General features: G+C 43.4%; 1 protein-coding gene across 3 annotated transcripts in view; it reads right to left on the bottom strand.

Annotated features, from left to right (window-relative positions):
* Window positions 1-17,485, bottom strand: part of arfgef3 (ARFGEF family member 3) — a 56,244-nt gene extending 38,759 nt beyond the window's left edge. Inside the window, exons 1-15 of one of the 3 annotated variants that reach the window (XM_084949261.1) lie at window positions 16,931-17,484; window positions 14,565-14,616; window positions 11,468-11,549; window positions 11,183-11,323; window positions 9,902-9,970; window positions 4,248-4,364; window positions 4,034-4,079; window positions 3,020-3,104; window positions 2,511-2,615; window positions 2,275-2,399; window positions 1,678-1,925; window positions 1,351-1,463; window positions 988-1,120; window positions 416-655; window positions 63-322 (exon numbers count right to left, since the gene is read on the bottom strand). In XM_084949261.1, coding sequence (XP_084805387.1) covers window positions 63-322; window positions 416-655; window positions 988-1,120; window positions 1,351-1,463; window positions 1,678-1,925; window positions 2,275-2,399; window positions 2,511-2,615; window positions 3,020-3,104; window positions 4,034-4,079; window positions 4,248-4,364; window positions 9,902-9,970; window positions 11,183-11,323; window positions 11,468-11,549; window positions 14,565-14,616; window positions 16,931-17,015 — 1,901 coding nt within the window. In that variant the 5' untranslated portion in view covers window positions 17,016-17,484. Of the gene's footprint in view, window positions 1-62; window positions 656-987; window positions 1,121-1,350; window positions 1,464-1,677; window positions 1,926-2,274; window positions 2,400-2,510; window positions 2,616-3,019; window positions 3,105-4,033; window positions 4,080-4,247; window positions 4,365-9,901; window positions 9,971-11,182; window positions 11,324-11,467; window positions 11,550-14,564; window positions 14,617-16,930 lie in introns of all 3 variants that reach the window. The other 2 variants (XM_084949259.1, XM_084949260.1) reach the window with 2 other exon arrangements.
* Window positions 17,486-18,048: the final 563 nt, after the last annotated feature.

The following is an 18,048-nucleotide window of genomic DNA, read 5'->3' as shown; positions in this document are numbered from 1 at the left end:
CTTTCTTTACTTAATTACTATTTATCATAATTTCAATTCAGCAACTAGAGAAACAGCAGTACCTGAAGTTGCTCTCGCTGTATCGTGACCCTCCTCCGTGGTGCGACCGAGACCTGGATTCCACAGACAGGAAGTTCGTGATGTCGGGGTAGACGAGGGCGTGACTCCTTTGCACCACATCTGGAGGAACTGCACCTCCTCTCTCTCCGCCTCCACCTCTTTCTTTCTCTCCTCTTCCCTCCACCTCCCCTGTGGGCACCCCTCCTTCCTCTTTCTGGCCTCCCTGGTTGGGCCCGGGGATCGGCTCGCGTTTGGTTTCCTCCTGATCGCCACAGAAAGAAGGCGAAGTGAGCCGAGCGTCCTCTCCACACTCCTCCGGACTGGTGTGGCCCACAGCGAGGCCGAGCTCTCCCACCTCTAAATCCAGGGTGGTTTGGCCCGTTTCCGTGGTGATGCTGATGCTGATGTCGGGGCTACGCTCAGTGGTGCCGGTGGTGGCCACATTGGAGGAAGAAGAGCTGGGGTCCCATGGAGGCTGCTCTGAGGACAGGATGTGTCTCTGCCACCTGAAGTCAGCCTCGTTGATCTCCATGGACTCACGTGTCGACTCGGTTCCATCTTTCAGATCATCCAGTCGTCTGAGGAGAAGCCGAGCCTGGAGAGCGTATATATATACGTAATCAACACTAGAGCCCATATTATGCTGATTCAGAGACCCAAGAGCTGTCACTTGTTAGCAAAATCCCACAAACATTTTAATGATGGACGGCCACCAACAGAGCTGCTCATTCATTGGTTGAGGGCTGTCAAACTAGCTGCGAGGAATGCATGAAGTATCACTGGGTTACACAGTGACATAGAGACCTTCTTTTGGCCTGATCACTAAATCCAAACCCTTTGCATGCACAAAAGTGCTACTTAAATAAGTAATACGGTTAACCCCAGAATGGCCCTTTAATGCTGTGGTTCCGTGTGTTGTCTGCATACCTGCTCAGGCTGGATGCCACGGCCCTGTGACAGCTCATCCAGTGCGCTGAGAAGGGCACAGGCACAAGACACGGACGAGTAACATGCCTCGATGCCTCCTTTCATACAAGCCTCTGTCATCCCATCCATCACTCTGCCACGGGAAGCAGAAACAAACAGCTCGGTATAGGATTGATCGGCAGTATCAAATGACGTGAGCGAACACATTACTTTGATTTCTACTTTAATTTGGACCGAGTGACGATTGAAACAATGTGTAGCAAAACAAAGAGTACGGACAAACATCCCTGGGTGACAGATTTCAGATTGTTAAATTTCAGAAACAGAGCAAACACCAAGTGAACAAAGTTAGGAGTTACTAACAGTCTGAGCAGGTCCAGGTGGGACTTCCTCTTTGAGAATGATCGCTTCCTGGTCTCAGGCTCAGCCATGCAGGGACCGGCGAGGTCATACAGCCGCTGGGGGCTGCCCAGAATCTGCCACAGACGAAAGCATTAAAGCTTTTGCTGACATGATTCTAAAAACATATGCAGGCAGGTTATCCCAAATGTCAAACTGTTACTGGACCCCTTCGAGTGCATGATCCTCGGAGGTACTTGTGAAAACTTTGCTGAATAAAGATTAGCAAAAGGCTGCCTGTCAGTGAAAAATGATATTATAAACGTAGAGAAATGCGTGTCTTTGTCCCACCTCCTTCATGATGCGGATGGCCTCGGTGCGGTGCTGAGGAGGAGGGTAGAGGAGGATCCTGTGGTAGAGCGACTGGAGCACCGGTTTCATCGACTCGACGCAGCTCACCAGACGCACCAGCTCTGCTGCAATGTAGCAAACTGTGCGCACTACTGGTGCAATCCTGGCAGGGGCGCTAGAGGAGCAGCCAGAACCTCTGCCCTGATCGGACAGTCCTCCGCAGGAGGAGTCCACCTCCTGGCCCATTCCTGGGAGAACAAAACAAAGAGGGGCATGAAGCTGAACCCATGAAATCATGCTGATAGAAAGCTTCCTCCTATAAGAACTCATGTCTCCTTAAACAAGCTGCAGCAGTGAGTGGAAACCAACACTTTTCACACTGTTAGCTTCAGTCGTGATCGCTTCAGTCGTGATCTTCATAGCTGCATCAGGCTCCGTTTATGAGTGATCAGTAATTAAGTATTGATTTGCCCCCCTTTCTTGGCGCTTGAATCCCTGATAGAGATTAATTTCAACTGATATTCGCTTTCAAATTGTTGCAAAAAAACAGACAAACTGACCGCCTCCTACAGCGGATTCTTTAGTAAATTCAGTTACCTAAACTGAGTCTCTCTGAGAGGCGGTCTCGGTCTGATGCCGCTGAGTAGCCGTGGTGGGAAGCAATAGTTTTGTCATTGACGGGATTGCCCATGATTGCCACCAGGGATGGGCACAGCTGCTTCCTGGGAAGAGGAACATTAGCGATTTTTATTGATTACATCGGACTACAATCAACTCCAATTAAGGACAACAGTGAGGGACCAGTTGATGAAATTTTACTCAGTGAGTCTTACCACACGAGGTCTGTGAAACCTCTGAAGAGGTGCATTGTGGGAGGGCAGCTGCTGAGCATAGAAAGGATGCACTCCAGGTAGAGTAGCTGCAGGAGCTGGTTATCACTGGGAGATTCAAATAAAGAAATGTTTACTGTATTAAACTAGGAAGCTTCCAGGAAGAAACCATGGAAGTGCAGAGGAAACATGTAAACACTGTTTAATGTGGTAAAGCTGACATTTAAAACGAAACCACATGAATGAGCTAAACAGCAGCTAAACTATGTGACGTTTTTCAACCTTTTCCTGGGCGCCTTCATGTTTGTTCTCATTACTTACACTGAAAGGAGATGAAACACTAATGAAAGCAGAGTGATTATCAGTGACGTCGGCGCATCCTTTGCTCCAAAATCATATATCTGTGTTTTTGTTTCTGTGTTTAGATCAGTCTGACTCAATTATCACCTCCATATCGAGACAAGAGAAATATAACAGAATATTAGTGAGTCAATGAGAATCTGCAGTGTTACCTGTCCACTGACTCCAGCTTTTCACAGAAAACGGTCAGAACCGTGACCACATCTTCACACAGAGCTTGGCTGGTGGGAGAAATATCTGCAAAAAGCCACCCCCCCCAACACGCACCATAAAAAGGTTAATTTGTGGTTCCTGCTTTATCATTGGCCACTATGTACATGAAGTGATAAAAAAATCATTGCTTTCCCAATTTCCTCTCTCTCAGTTTCCCCTCTAAGAAGCAGAATAAATCAGTTCCCTCACTGGAACCTGTTTGGCTCTCTGCCTGCAGAGGCATCTATCGAATCAGTGCATTTGACTGTTTATGGTATCATAAAAGAAGCCCTGCCAGTCTCTCTCCGAAGTTGCTTCTTACTAGCAGCAGATTGGTGATTACAGTGGCTTTATAACAGCTACAAAACAGTTGGAGCTGCACACTAAACATGACGAAGAGCCCACAGCCACCAGTGGCTCGCAAGCTTTAATGCTGAACTCACACAAGAAGCTAAACTCGGACATTTTCACCATTGCTGGGCCAAACTAGTGTCTCTATGCCTCCACCAACCAGTGAGGCTTTAACTTTCATATGCCACTCATAAAATGGGCAACAATGTGCCCAGTCCAGCATTCAGAAAGCACTTGGTGATAGTGGGGAAGAAGAACTCCCTTTTAACATGAAGAGACCTTCAAGAAAACCAGGCTCAGGGAGGAGCAGCCATCTGCTTTGACCAGAATAAAAAGTTTTTATTGTGTGTACTGCAGGGGCCAATTCAGCAGGCAGCGTGAACATGAGCGGGACTGGCAATCAGGGAGCTTCCTGTTAGGTCAGAGTGATCTTAAGGCTTTTATTTAGTCTCTGCTGGACACTCATACCCTACAATGGTCCTGTCTGCAGCATTCATAGTAAGATACTAGGCAGTGAAATGCTGTGCTCATATGCAATATTACATATTAAGAGGTGAGAAGTACATCCCTACAGCTGACAAAGGAGGCTGCAGAGGTGAGAGAAACCCCTGGCAGCGATGTACCTCGTCTCTGCAGCGGCGGTGCAGTCACCTCGTCTCCATCTGCACCCTGGGGAGGAACACACACAGGAGGCATGCTTACTCTCACTTCTGTGTCAAAACAAATGCGGTACTGTACGTTATGCTTTTATCTACCTGTAATTTTCTACTAGTTAATGTGTGCACATATACATCTGTATAATATATCTGTGTGTATATAATTAAAGTATTGTGTGACCTCCTGTCTGTGGCGGAGCTGTAGCGTCAGGTCTCCCAATATCTGGCTCAGCGTGGCTCTCACCGCCGTGTTGATGCTGCGCTGGTGACAGCTGGACATGTAGGTCTCGATGCACACCTACACACACACACACGAGCATCTGTCAGTGTGTGGTCTTTCTTATGTCACTAAACCAGAAAAACCATGACGCACTGTGCCAAGAAACCATCACAGACAGACACCGAACTGTTGGACAGATTCATAGGAGCTTTCCATGGCGTCACTGGTTACTATGGTAACCAGACAAGAGAGCAGCAGGGGCAAGCGGATGTATTGTCAGTGTCAGACATCTTTCAGGCAGATTAGAAGGTTACAGAGTAAACACTGTGCATCTGTGGAAGGTAAGACAGATGTTAGCTAGTAGCTGAGCGCACACACACACACACACACACACACACACACATCGGGTAGTCATCTAATTGACATAACGCTTTCCCTAGCCACCTACCCTAACCCTAACTGAAAAATGAATGCCTAACCCGAACTCAATTGTAACCCTGTCACTAAAACCCCATTTTGACATTTTCACTTGTGGGAACTGGGATATTGGTCCCCACAAGTATAGTAAACGTACAATTTTTGGTCCCCACAAAGATATGAATACACGCTCACACACACAAACACACAGCCATTTATAACACATGCTTTCCCGCTTTGCTTTTTGCATTTAAAATCAACTATACCATATTGTCGGGATATCTCACTGTATCCCAGGAGTACAGTTAGGGTTTTTCACACGTTGCTTTGATTAATGCCATACTCTGAATTTTTTTTTTTCACCAGGTGCAGCAGACTCCTGTGACTCGCTGGGAGATGAGGGGAAAGAGACGAGTACAGAAAAATCAGCTCTTTTCTCCTTCAAAATAAAATGCTATCCTAGGGTATTCGTTTGTTCCTGGATTGCTGGGACTGAACCAGCCAGGGAGGAAGCATGAATGCTGGTTTGCTAATGTCACAGTAAAGCATAGTGCTTATTCTACATGAAATTAAAAACAGCCATTACGAATACAATTATTTCATATAGAATTAAGGAGGGAATTCCAAGTATTTTATTTTCTGTAGCATTTTTGCTAAATATTGTCTGTCACATCTGGGTAACCTTAGAAACAACGGAGATCTTAATTCACATAACAATTCTTTTTTTTTTCTTTTTTTTTCACATGAAAAAAACAAAAACAGCAAAAAAACAAACAAACAAACAAACAAACATAATACGCACTGACAATAACATAATGGCACAGTGAAACCGTCAGACCTGCCCGGTCTGGGGGAGCTCCCCTCCACTTCTTTACAGGTCCCATGTCATCGGGTTTTTGCTACTGTCCACGCAGCACTTTACAGTCCATCCCTGATGATATTCGGAAGGCTATTTCCAGTCTCTTTGATGAGCTGCCTTCTAAAAAACAGTGACCACGTCCTTAGCAGGCCTTCCTTCTTCCAGTAGTTGCGTGAAAATACTTAGTTAAGCTCTGGTTATATAACCCACCACCCATCATCCCACATTACCACCTACAACAAATCTCTCCCACTTCCTCCAGTTTTTATGAAATTGGTCCATTTTGAGGTCCTATATATTTCCTCCATTATTCCTATCCTATCTTTCTTTGTTGGGGGCTCTTTCTCCAGCCACCTCCTGGTAAGCGCTTTTTTTGCCCGCTCCCAACAGGATGTTTATCAAATATTTGTCCCTTAAGGAGGCTGCTGATGGGATATCGCCCAAATACACAGTACAGAAATCCAAATCACATAACAATTCTTAATCCAAGAGTGGGGTTTAATGGAAGAGCTACAGAGCTTGTTGATAACAAAATGTGTAAGCCAAGATTTATTTGACCAATTATCAAATTTCTGTTCCATCCTGTGAGCTCAGAGGGGCTGAGAACTACCAGGGCCAACCTCACGTAGAGCCTAAACAAAGACCACATCTGCTAATTACATTTGAAATCTTGGCAGCCTCCGGGATGTTTTACACCACCTGCTCCCAATCAATAAAAAACCCAATACATCCTGCACCATAAGGCACTCACAGATGGGATGAATATGCATGTGAGAGGGACAAGAGAGCAAGGAACAACCTCAAGGTACCTCTTGAATTAAGAGTTGCTCCGGCTCCTTCAATTTTAATGCTCACACTTCCTGCAAGCAATCGATACTCCACTTTGTTTTTTAAAGCGCTGCCAGTTAGTGTAAGTACAAACATGTCTGAGGGTTATATTAGAACCTACCTAATGTGGGGTTCATATAGTACATGCACAGGGTACATTTATTTATACAACGTTTAAAAGCTAAAAGCTTGTGTTGTACAGCCACAAACAAAAACAAAACAACAGATCAATAAAGCTCCTTGGTAACAAAATACTCATATTCCTTTTTTGCCTCTAGGTAGCACTGGTCAGTTGCTATAAAACAACCTACTGAATATAAAAGATGGGGGGAAACACCGCAATGTATTAGTATTAGCATTAGTATTTTGGCTACTCCCATGTTGGTTGTTTGAAACTAAAGTGACCATATTTTTGACGAGGGGATAAAGTGCTATGCTACAGGCTAACACGAGTAAGCGGCACCTATAAATTATACAGAGGCTGCACGAACTAACAGGTAACAGTATGGTGGCTACATTCATTTTTTATTTACAGTCTCTGAGTCTGAGAATGACTAAACTGTTGCCACCTGTTCAACCTGTGGTCAGGTTTCAATTTTCAGCTTTATTTGTGGGAAATCTCCCCAACAGTCACCTCATTTTATATTGTAATGTAAACACCCTACAATAATACAACCCTAAGAATCAGATGAGCCCCAATGAGCAAGCACTTGGTAACAGTGGGGAAGAGCTGGGGAAAGGGAGACAGGACAAAAAACACACAACCTGTGGTCTACTGAACATTAATGAGTTAGTCTGTGATAGTTTGATGTAAGAGTCAAACATTTGGGAACAAGAAAATTATTTACAGTTAAAATAAGGATATCCATCCATCCATCTATCCATCCACTCATCCATCCATCTATCCATCCACTCATCCATCCATCTATCCATCCCCTCATCCATCCATCCGTCCATCCCCTTCAGGGCCACTGCTGGGTTGGAGTCATAGGGCATGAAGTTGGGTACACCAGTCTATCGGAGGGTTAACACACTAATACATCTGAAGTGTCTATAGTTGTATGGCAGGTTACATGATTTCATGTAACTGATGACCACATTAGAGAGATGGAGCGTAAGCCTTGAGCTCCCCGTGTTTGACAATGCATAAATCTCTCAGCGCTGCCAATCCCTCCATTAACATAAATATATAAATAAATACGTTAGAAAAAAACTGTCCTGGCCCTATTTGCCTAGATGTTATGATAATGGAGTGTTGCTGACAGCCTTTCCAGCCACCCTGAGTTATGACCCAATGCAAATACAATACACTCACACACCAGATGGCCAGCCCTGACAGCACAGAGCCCATTAACATGCCATGGTGACTGGGTTTTTATGAGCTGTTAATGGACGTCAAACATCACTTAGCTGCAGGAGATGTTGCTTCTGCTGCTGGGGGAAGTGACGTGACAGAAAACATTTGACATAAAACACTCGACCACGCTACGATCAGGTGGTCTGAACATTAATGACTAACATGACGTTTCTGCTCAGTATAAACAGTAGAACTGTAGAACACTGTGCGTTCTGAAACGTCTTTCTTAGAACCAAACGTCCCATTGTACAGTAAGCTGTCAGCGTAAAGTCTAATCTTTGCATTGAACTGATTAGTGTCTTGAGATGTTTTGACACCGTTCTTTTATTCATGACTCCAAATCAGTTTTACCTAATATAAACCAAACTGAATGAGGCATCCATTATGAAACCGCCCAAGGAGCAAGTTATGAACCTGAGCTATCGAGAAACGGGGGATTACTTCTTTATGTTCTATAAAGACCAAAGAATGACCAAGTCTAAGAATGACTCAGGGCAAAAAAACTAAAGTTTCTGAATTTTATTCATCAGTGTTTTTACTGCTGGTGGCCGTACAACGCGGACAACCCAGTTTAAACTTTTGTGAATGAAATTGTCTCCTTGAGCACTTCTGGACTGCTTCCAGCACAGCTGCTATTTTAAAAGCATTTCCTGGGAGTCCCAAACCTTGCAGACTGTACCAGTTCCACACAGAGCAAACATTAACTTCAGTGTCAGCTTGACCCAAGTTTAATTTCAGGGATCATCACTACCCACGAGAGCTGAGACTCCAGCTACATCTCAAAGACCAGGCTGCAGGTCTGCAGCACATCCCTGTTTTTTCTCCTTACATTCTTCCCCCAGAGTCAGGCTGTCAATGCAGAGTTCCACTATAAAGCTCCAGAACATTGAGCACTACTATTACTACTGTTACTGTAACTATCATTACTATTAATATCATTATTATCATTATCATCTGGTGCAGTGCAGTGCCACCCAAGGAGATGACCTTGAAGGGGTTGATGTGTCATATTTGAATTTGTGATTTTAAGCCAGTTGTGATCAAACCTCCTAATAAAAACAAGTGAGATGCTATCTGTTCTCTTAAACCCCATTCACTGTGAACCTAGCAAAACAGAAGGGCTTAATTAATGTCTCTATTGTGATTGTAGATAAATTAGACGGAAACAGTTTGAATATATAATCACCTCTGCCATAATCTATAGTTTAATATAGAACTGAACCTGCTGACCTTCAAGGCCGGGGCACCACCTGACGTGTGCAGTATGTCATCAGGCAGGCAGTGCTGGACATTTATCCAGTCTCTCTAGCTATACGTTCTCATGCTCATTATAGTTACACTGTGCAGAAATCAAAGCAAGCTGAGGCTTGTAATGGGAACAGATGTTCTTGATTACAGCAAAACTGATGATGATTACACAGACGTGTTCCAGTAATATGATGATAATACAGCCTTAAAAACCATGAGTAAGAAGCTTTGTACAGATTGCTAAGCCAGTGAACCTGGTGCAGACCTTGGTACTTCCAGCATGTCACGGTTTTATTGGCAAATATTTTCATCTGCACAGCCCCTGCCTCTTTGTTTGTGTGTCTGTAGGAAAACTCATCTCACTTTTCTGAATAATTGATGAGATTACAGTATGAGACGAGGCTTGAGGGCAAGTGAGGACAGAGAAACGCTTCACCTTTTAAAAAAAGACCCATGTTCAGCTCGCTGTGCTAACAGTTCACTTTCCTTAAACAAAAAATGCAACGCCCTCTATCATCGGTTCAGTCTGAGACAGCCTATTCAATGCTGGTACTATGAAAAAAAGTCTGCGTCATGAGGCAACATGCAGGAACAAGCTAAACAGAAAATGATGCAAATTATTTTTAACATGTTTGAATTTTCCTTTGTAAAGCTCGTTTGGCCATCCAGTCCAAGTTTAGTCCGGCCCATAAAAGTCTGTCTAATCATTTCAGAATAATTCCAGGCGACAGCAATACAGAAAAAGCCTAAAACTTAATGTAACCGCTGGAAAAAGAATCCAGGAAAGAAATTTCTGCACAGCGATGAAGTCTGTGAATGTATTTATTTATGCATTTATTTATTGCCAAGTAAAAGCTCGTGTATCTGATTATGAAGATGAGTCGCATCAGTCTCAGGCTGCCCTACCTCAGCAATCCGGAGGATGGAGTCTCCATTAATGTCAAAGTTTGGTGAGTAGGTGATACAGAGCAGGACCTGCACACAGGAGAAACACACTCTTAATAAGCAGGGATATTGCATTTCATCATTTCAAGCTGATTGGAGACCAGAACAGCCAATCCGATTTTTTTGCATCCAAGTCTGTGATTGGCTGGTTTTGTGGCACAAATATAACGGTGTAGAGAAAGAGTTGAGCGCGCACGGGAAGAAATGTTGAGAGCGCGAGCAACACATTGCGAGCGAGCGCAAATGCAAAAACTGAGCGAGAGGGGCTGCTGTTGTGTGTGTGTGTGTGTGTGAGAGTGTGTGTGTGTGTGTGTGTGTGTGTGTGTGTGTGTGTGTGTGTGTGTGTGTGTGTGTGTGGATAACAGCAAACACTGAAATGCATTTTTTGCACGCAGCAATGAATTTTGTTCACTCAAATTCAGCTTTTCTTCGCTCAAAATAAATTTCTCCTCAAAATGCAACACTTGCACCTGCAAATTTTTTTTACATGCGCTCAAAATAGTGGCACAAAAATAACGGCATACTAAACTGCTTTATTTTCATATTAACTATGCCCAAAGCTGCAAACGAAGTTAATGTATATAAAATTAATAGCTGTGAGCCAAAAGCTCAGGTTGCACACTGCTCTAAAAACTGTGCTTCATGCTGTTTGTTCAACTCTTGGCTCGATGATTCTATTTACAAGGGCCAATCAGAAGAAAGCTGGCCAGTAACAGCAAAAGAGGGAGGAGCTAAACCAGCTTATTTCAGGCAAAGGATGACATGGGAGCTGCACAAAGGCCAAATAAGATACTTATTTATAATAAGTAATCATGCATTAAATAATACAATAATAATGCAATAAGTAATCATGCAATCATGCAAACCTTCTCCAGTAGAGTCCAAGAATAAAATATGGAGGTGGAAATCGCTACCATAGCAGGTCCACTTTACATAGGCTAAGTGCACTAAGGAGCGTGCTCCAGGAAAATACAGTCAATGTTAGAAAATAACATCAGTTTGGGGGTCTAAATGATTAGAAATTGACACTATTTTAAGTGTGTTCACATTAAGTATAGCTACATGATGAGCAGTGTGGGCACTCAGAACTGTAGACTTCTTTCAGTCCAGTTTCACAGAACAATTTTCAGCACCAAGGACAGCACCGACTGCACCACCACGCAAGCCTGGAAGTTTCAGGCATGGCACAAGTACAACCATCTGTCATCATTTCAGCCCCAAAAACACATTCCCAGGTCTTACTTTCATAACTTCCACCTGCAAGTCTTCATGGAGAGATGGGGTAACTCTGATAGCCTCCAACATCTGGCTGAGCAGCTGTTTCTCCAGTGCCTCCACCTCCACACTAGCTCCACCCACAAACCTGTCCTCACACAGGAGTTTCTGTGTAGAGAAAAGCTACAGCTCCAGTTTGTACATTCCACTTTAAGCTGGTGTCAAAGTTCAATCAGAAAGGTTTAAATAAAGACGAATAAAATCTAAATAAATAAATAAAACCTTTATTTATACATTTGTGTCTTCCAGTACCTGCATGCCAGTAAGTGCGGTCTGTCCCAGTTTGGTGTTTTTTGACTCCAGAGCCATCTGTAGAGGCAGCAGGCAGCGCTCTCTGGAAGCAAACACAACATAGTAATGCAGGCAGTGCAATCACAGCTCTCTACAATCTCTGAAGATTAGCTGACACGATCACCGGCAGTCAGGGATTGGTGTCAATACAGTGAGCGAACACAGATTTTGGAACAGAAAAAAATGCTAAATATGGAGTGAATAAATCTTGGAGTGGAAGTTAATAAATTAAGCTTTTAATAAATGAGTTTCTCATCAATGATTAGTGGTTGAAAATGGTTATGTTGCATAGGTGGAATATCTCTTAAAGGCTGTGAAACTGTGTGTGCAGTACTTCAGAGATGTGAGAAGAAAACAGATCAGCAGATTATCAGAACGTCTCCTTTTTCACCTCCATCATAAATCTGTGCCCTCCTCCAAAACCGAAGCATTATAGTTTACAATCGTTAGAGTAACAAGTCAGGAGGAGCAATTTACTTGAGCTTCTCTTGTCTGGCAAAAGTTTTCATTGGCCAACCCGTCTGATGGGTGAGGGGAGCGTAAGTCATAAAGTTGAACTACATTCTAGTTCTTGTGTCCTTAGAGCTGCATATATGCAACATTTGTAATAAACATCACACCTGGGCTGGAGGTGGGTTGCAAAGCAGCTTGCAGAAGTGCCACACTGTTTTCTTGCTAAGGTCATGCTCAATTAACCTCTTTCCTGATGAGTTTACTGCTGGTTTCAAGTCACTCTGTACAACATGGTGTCTGTTTTATAAATTGTGGCACACAATAACATCCAGAAGGATATAAAGAAAAGTATGCGTCAGGGTGTGCCTACCTTATGGCTGATTAATATCCCATATCATATCACACCACATGAGCTCACAATGTCAGCTGGTTTCTCAGTCAGATCCGCCCGTCACACGAGCAAAATGCTAAGCTTAAAACTTTGCACTGGGAACCCAAATAATCTCAGCAACCACATCCTTTGCTAAATAAGCTTTTCACTGTAGCTTCTCGCAGGTATCTTTATGTAAACCAGCTACTGTGTTGCTTCTCCGCCGTTTCTTCCCTCTCTCTTTCCACTCGCTCGCCCTCCATCTCCCTCTTGTTATTTGTGGTTGGTTGAGTCACCGCGCTCTGCTGCTGATTACAGGATACTGAGCTTCATCTCTGCGCTCTCAGGCTGCTCTAAGCTGCCACAACTCGACCACTCAAGCAGGCTGTGAGGAGCACGGTAGTTACCCACAACCAGACCATTTATGAGCAACAAACAACACAGACAACAAAGTCAAAAGACAAAAAGGCAAACATTTGGGTGAAAAACATTGAGAATTTGTCATTTAAACACCAAACTCAGTCACTTTTGAATTTGATTATTTATAATTAAATACATCATAAACTAATCTTCCATCAGTCTGTCAATCAAGTCTGTTCTTTAGCACCTCTCCTTCAGAGATAACAGGCATGAAGTCTTATCTGTAGACCCAGAAGAACACACTAGTAGAGACATCATGGCACTATATTACAAAGACATTATCATCAATATTTAATCTAATACGCTCTAATAAAACAACACAGATTATCACGTGAATAATTCATGCCGTGTTGGGAATTTACGGGACCATCACGAGCTGCTGGCCACCAGCAGCAGCAGCTCCATCCACTTTACACTTTACTGAGTTTTACTCACAGAAACAGTCACAGATTACTAGATTTCAAACTCACTACAACGACTGCAAGAATCAGGCAGATCATATTTTTGCGTCCCTCTAATTAAAAAACTCCACCAAGAGATCACTGAACTCTAAAAATGTCCAACTGGGTTTTTTGGAATGATTTAAAAGGTGATTAGCACACACGCACTTGGACTCAGTAACACAAACTCCCCTTACATTAGAGAGCTCAGGTGTTATCAACACTGCTTTTTCTCTCAGCTCTTTTAGGTTGTAGTTTGTGGTGCTCTCGTACTCATTTAAATAATAAAAATACTGAAAACTCTGAGTTAAACTGTACGATAACAAGAAAAATACTGCCGGGGACCAAACTCACAAAATAAATGTAACACTGTGTTAAATAAGATTTGAAACTAGTGAAAGTATTTACTGAGGTCAAGGGTCAAATGGGAAATACGGCCTTTTTAACCAGAGGAGTCGCCCCCTGCTGGCCAGCTGATTTGTTTACTGAGTCAACTGCTTTGAAAAATTCATGTGTTTTTATTTTAACACCTGTAGTGATGTACCTAAATCTCTCTCTCTATATATATATATATATATATATATAATAACTCAAAAAAGAAATTAAATAAAATAAAAATAGGCATTTTCAAACAATTTAAACTAAATTGAATAAAAAGCAAAAACTCAAGATGCAATACAAATAAAAACTAATAATGATAATAATAATGATAATAATAACAATAATAATAATAATAATAATAATACATTTTATTTAAAAGTGCCTTTCAAGACACCCAAGGACACTTAACAATAGAATAAAACAAAATAGAACAATGACAATAAAGAACACATAAACAAAAGCACAAGATAAAATAAACAATTAGTTCATAGTGAAGATGCAGATTTGAACAGATGAGTTTTCAGCTGTCAGTGTGTCCAGCTACTGCAGTTTAAACTGATCACTTCTCTGACGATCAAACGTCCAAACTGAAGCAATGCTGAGCTCAGAGCTCGCGCTCAGTATTTGCATTATCAACTCAGAAATGACTCCTCTGTCATTTTAATCTATTCAAATCAGGCAGCTTTGAGAAAACTGATGTTTTAAGCCACAAAGTTCTTAGCAGTTTAAATTTCAGTATTCAGTTATCGGTGACAGATTGGCGATTTGTCCAGGGTGTACCCGACCTCTCGCCCCATAACAGCTGGGACAGGCTCCAGCCCCGATAAGGATAAGCAGAAGAGAATGAATGAACACTATCAGGTTAGCTAAAGGCAGGAACGTTTCACACTGTCGAAGACGCCTCCTTCAAAACAAATCACAGACTGTCAGCAGGTTCTAATTACACATTTTTATTTCACGCTTTCGAGAAGAAAATCTGTCATGTTCAACTTACCGAAGCTGTGAAGGGGAAATCTTTGCTGATCCATTCTGAGACTGAAGCATTTCTATTGGAACAAAGAAACAGACAGAGTGGTTAAGTCGCATTTTCATTCATAGATATAAAATCCGTGAATGAAAAGCTGCATTTAATTCAGCACAGACATGCGAAACAGTTGAGGAAATATTCTGCATTGAATATGTTCTCATGTCAACAACCTCCAACCTCTGAACCCAGCGAGCCACTGAGTGACACTACTTTCATTACCATGAACACAAACACTGCACTTTACTTTGACTCAGTCCCACAGACACAAATACTCACTACAGCACCAAATGCAGATTGATTTACTGCTGAAAAAAGGAAAGGCGGGATTGGATCCTATTTACGTGACGCCTGACTGAAAGATACGGGGCTAGCTGACTCATTTCTGTTAAAATTACAGATTCAGCATGAATGCCTGAAACAGGATGCCCCAAATCAAATGTGAGCTTGTACTTTAAGAAAACCAAACACCAAAACATCTGTACAGTCACATTATGTTCAAAGCCGGCCGACATTCACAGCGCACGCTGCACCCTCCTCCTAACGTGACCTCGGTGAGCTCAGAGAGAAATTTTCACCTCCTCTTTAGGCTTCCAACCAACTCTGACTGCGTACAACGTTTTTCCAGCAAAAAGTTGAAATATGAGACTTGCTGACATCTCTAAAATCTGCCATAAATCTCTGCACGTGCTTTCATACTTTCTGTGTCTGCCAAAGCTTAGTGAACAGCAGCTTTGTCCCTGCACTGAACTCTCTCACATATGTTCTCTGCATCTGCATCAGGCTGTTCAGCATCCTTTACATCCGGAGACGACCATGACCTGCACAGTGACTGATGCTGTGGGCGTGTTTCTATTCATGCGAGCGGTCTGTGAAGAAAAGAGCAAACACAATGACCCCTTCTTCAGCGCAACCTGAACTCATTCTCTACTTGCTGTCTCAATGAGTTCCACCTGCCACTAAAAGGTCACGCTGACCCGTTTAATGCTAACAGTCTCCTCGCTGACGTCAGTGGAAATCGTTTTTCACCGTGTGCTTATATATTTTGGCTTCTGTGGCACGTTCTCATTGTTGTCACTGAAAGTCACATGATTTGTGTTCGGCCGCATGATTCGTTTGTAAAAAGGTCATTGCCAGTTTCTAGCTTGCTGGATTAAGTGTAACAAAGCTCAGAGGATTATTTGACAGAATTCAAACCGAGCTCCAACTGATGACCCTCCGTATCCACAGTTCACCTGTACGCCATCAGCCTTGTTCCAAAAACTCATCCTGCAGAACTGAAAGATAACACAGTGATGCAGAAGTGCTAAAAACTGCAGTTCCACTAACGTCAACTTGAGGCTGGCACCACAGAGGATTCAATCCCCATTTACTTTCTTGTTAAAAGGCCCAATTTTACAGCAAAAACAATCATATTTGCAGCCTGGAGCATTAAACTCTTTTAGCTTCATGTGATAATTGGGTTTTTCATAACAACACAGAGAATTTCTGTCATAAATCATCCACCTGGATAATGAAGCTATGTTGGCTGGAGTCCCAATCAGACTTTGCTACTCATTATTATTATTATTATTATAACTATAATAATAATAATAATTCCAAAACAGTGTGGGAGCTTGAACACCATGGTGTGTCCGTTTTTGTTATTGCTTGATGTGATGTGTGTGTGAACTCTTCAGTGCATAAATATTATTAAGACATTTTAAACCATATTAACTACATTGTATTTAATAAAGAAACCAGAGGAGGACTCCTCTATTTCTATATTTCCCTCCACAGTGAAGCTCGTGTCTCTCGCTGAGGCGAGAACTCGTGAAAAGCACTGAACTGTGCAGACAGACAGTAATGAGACAGGAAAGAGTTTCTGCTCAGAGTCTGGAAACCTCTGAAGAAGCTCCTTCATGCTTTCTTCGTCTCTGTCAAATACTCCCAAGTTATTGCACTAATGAATCAGCAAATATTTGCCTTGTGTATTTTTCTATAACGATCCAATCTAATTGTCTAAAGCCTGACTGGAAACCAGAAATTTCCTTTCCTTCTGGGGCATTTACCGTATTTCTTTAAGAAAGGCTGACATTTGGCATTATAAAACAGGTGCGAAGCTCAGCACAGGGGCATGGCAGCCATATGGCACCGTGGCTGCTCAGATGAATCTGTTATGGTCCTAAAGATTTCCTGGCTTCTTGCTCAGCCTTCACAGCCTCTGTGCTGAGTGCAGGAGCTGCTCTCGGGTTCCTAAAAGCTAAAAGCAGGTGAGAAGTCGCAGGTTCCCCTCATCCCTGCTCTCCCTCCGCCTCCTGTTGACAAAGAGCCCGGAGGGGCTGCCGTGCACTCACCGCAGGCGTAGACGCAGGCATCGCGGATGCCTTTGTATTTGTGGCCGGACGCGTCTTTCTGCAGCTTCCTCAAGATTTCCTCCATGCTGGTTTCAAAGACGAGACGGCTTTAAAACAGCAGAGCGCAGAGGGTGGGTCTGCGTGTCCGAGGGATTTTATGGGTGCTATGACAGCGACAGCATCCCCGAACCCCCCCGGGGAAGGCGATGATTCATTCCTAACTGCCAGCCAATTATGTCAGGCCAGCCGCCGATCCTGCGAAGGTGGAAGGAGGAAGCGCGTGTGCGTATTTTCCCAAATCCGAGGCTTCGGCCTTCAGAAAGAGCAGCGCCGATCAGCTGACGTGCGACAAATAGTCGTGTCAGCCTGCTGCCCGTCCAGCCGCGGACACACGCAGGGAACAAACGCGCTTCGCTCGTGTCCGTGGCTCGTTTATCCTTCCGCGCTGCCGCGTTGGGAAGTCCGTTCCAGCGGATACTTGCGCTCTTCGCGGAAACCAGATCCGGTTTTTCTTATCTTCGCATCAAGCTGCCTGCATGGCAGGAGCACGCGCACAGCTCTGGAAGGGGGGGGGGCCTTCCGCTAAAAGGTGGATTCCTGTCCAACCTGGCAACACAGTATTTACACGCTCTCCCCGCGGGGACGTTTGAAACTGCGGCAGCGACGCTGGAGTCACTGGAATGGGATTTCCTGCGGTCTCAGCCGGTGACAGGTGGAGGAAGCTCGGGCACAGCTGATAAGGCGATTCTGCTTTCAGAGTAAAGCACAAATTCTAAAATAATTCATATCAGTCCGTCATAGTTTCATTTTTGCCCAAAAAAGCCTCAGCTCACAGCTCAAAAGCTCAACCTCAGGGATATGAAGTAATATGAAGTCAGTGGGCTTCAGTGTGTGTTTCAGACTGTCCAGAACTGCAATTCCATTAACGGCCACTTGAGGCAGATTGTAAAAGAGCGTCAGTCAATGTGGAAGTCCTTTAAAGCAAAACTTTTTTTTGCTAGGCCCCCCTTTGTTTTACAAGAAAAATGCCCCCCCAAACACATCCTCCAGCCACAGCCACACACACCTATATTTTTCTCCATTGCGGTTTATTTCACACCTCAAACATTTAGTAAACA

Source organism: Perissodus microlepis, chromosome 13, assembly GCF_051167445.1.
Source record: "Perissodus microlepis isolate ML-2025 ecotype Zambia chromosome 13, ASM5116744v1, whole genome shotgun sequence".
NCBI classification, from domain to species: Eukaryota; Metazoa; Chordata; class Actinopteri; order Cichliformes; family Cichlidae; genus Perissodus; species Perissodus microlepis.
The sequence above is the reverse complement of the archived record's forward strand: the minus strand, read 5'-3'. Positions and strand labels throughout refer to the sequence as shown.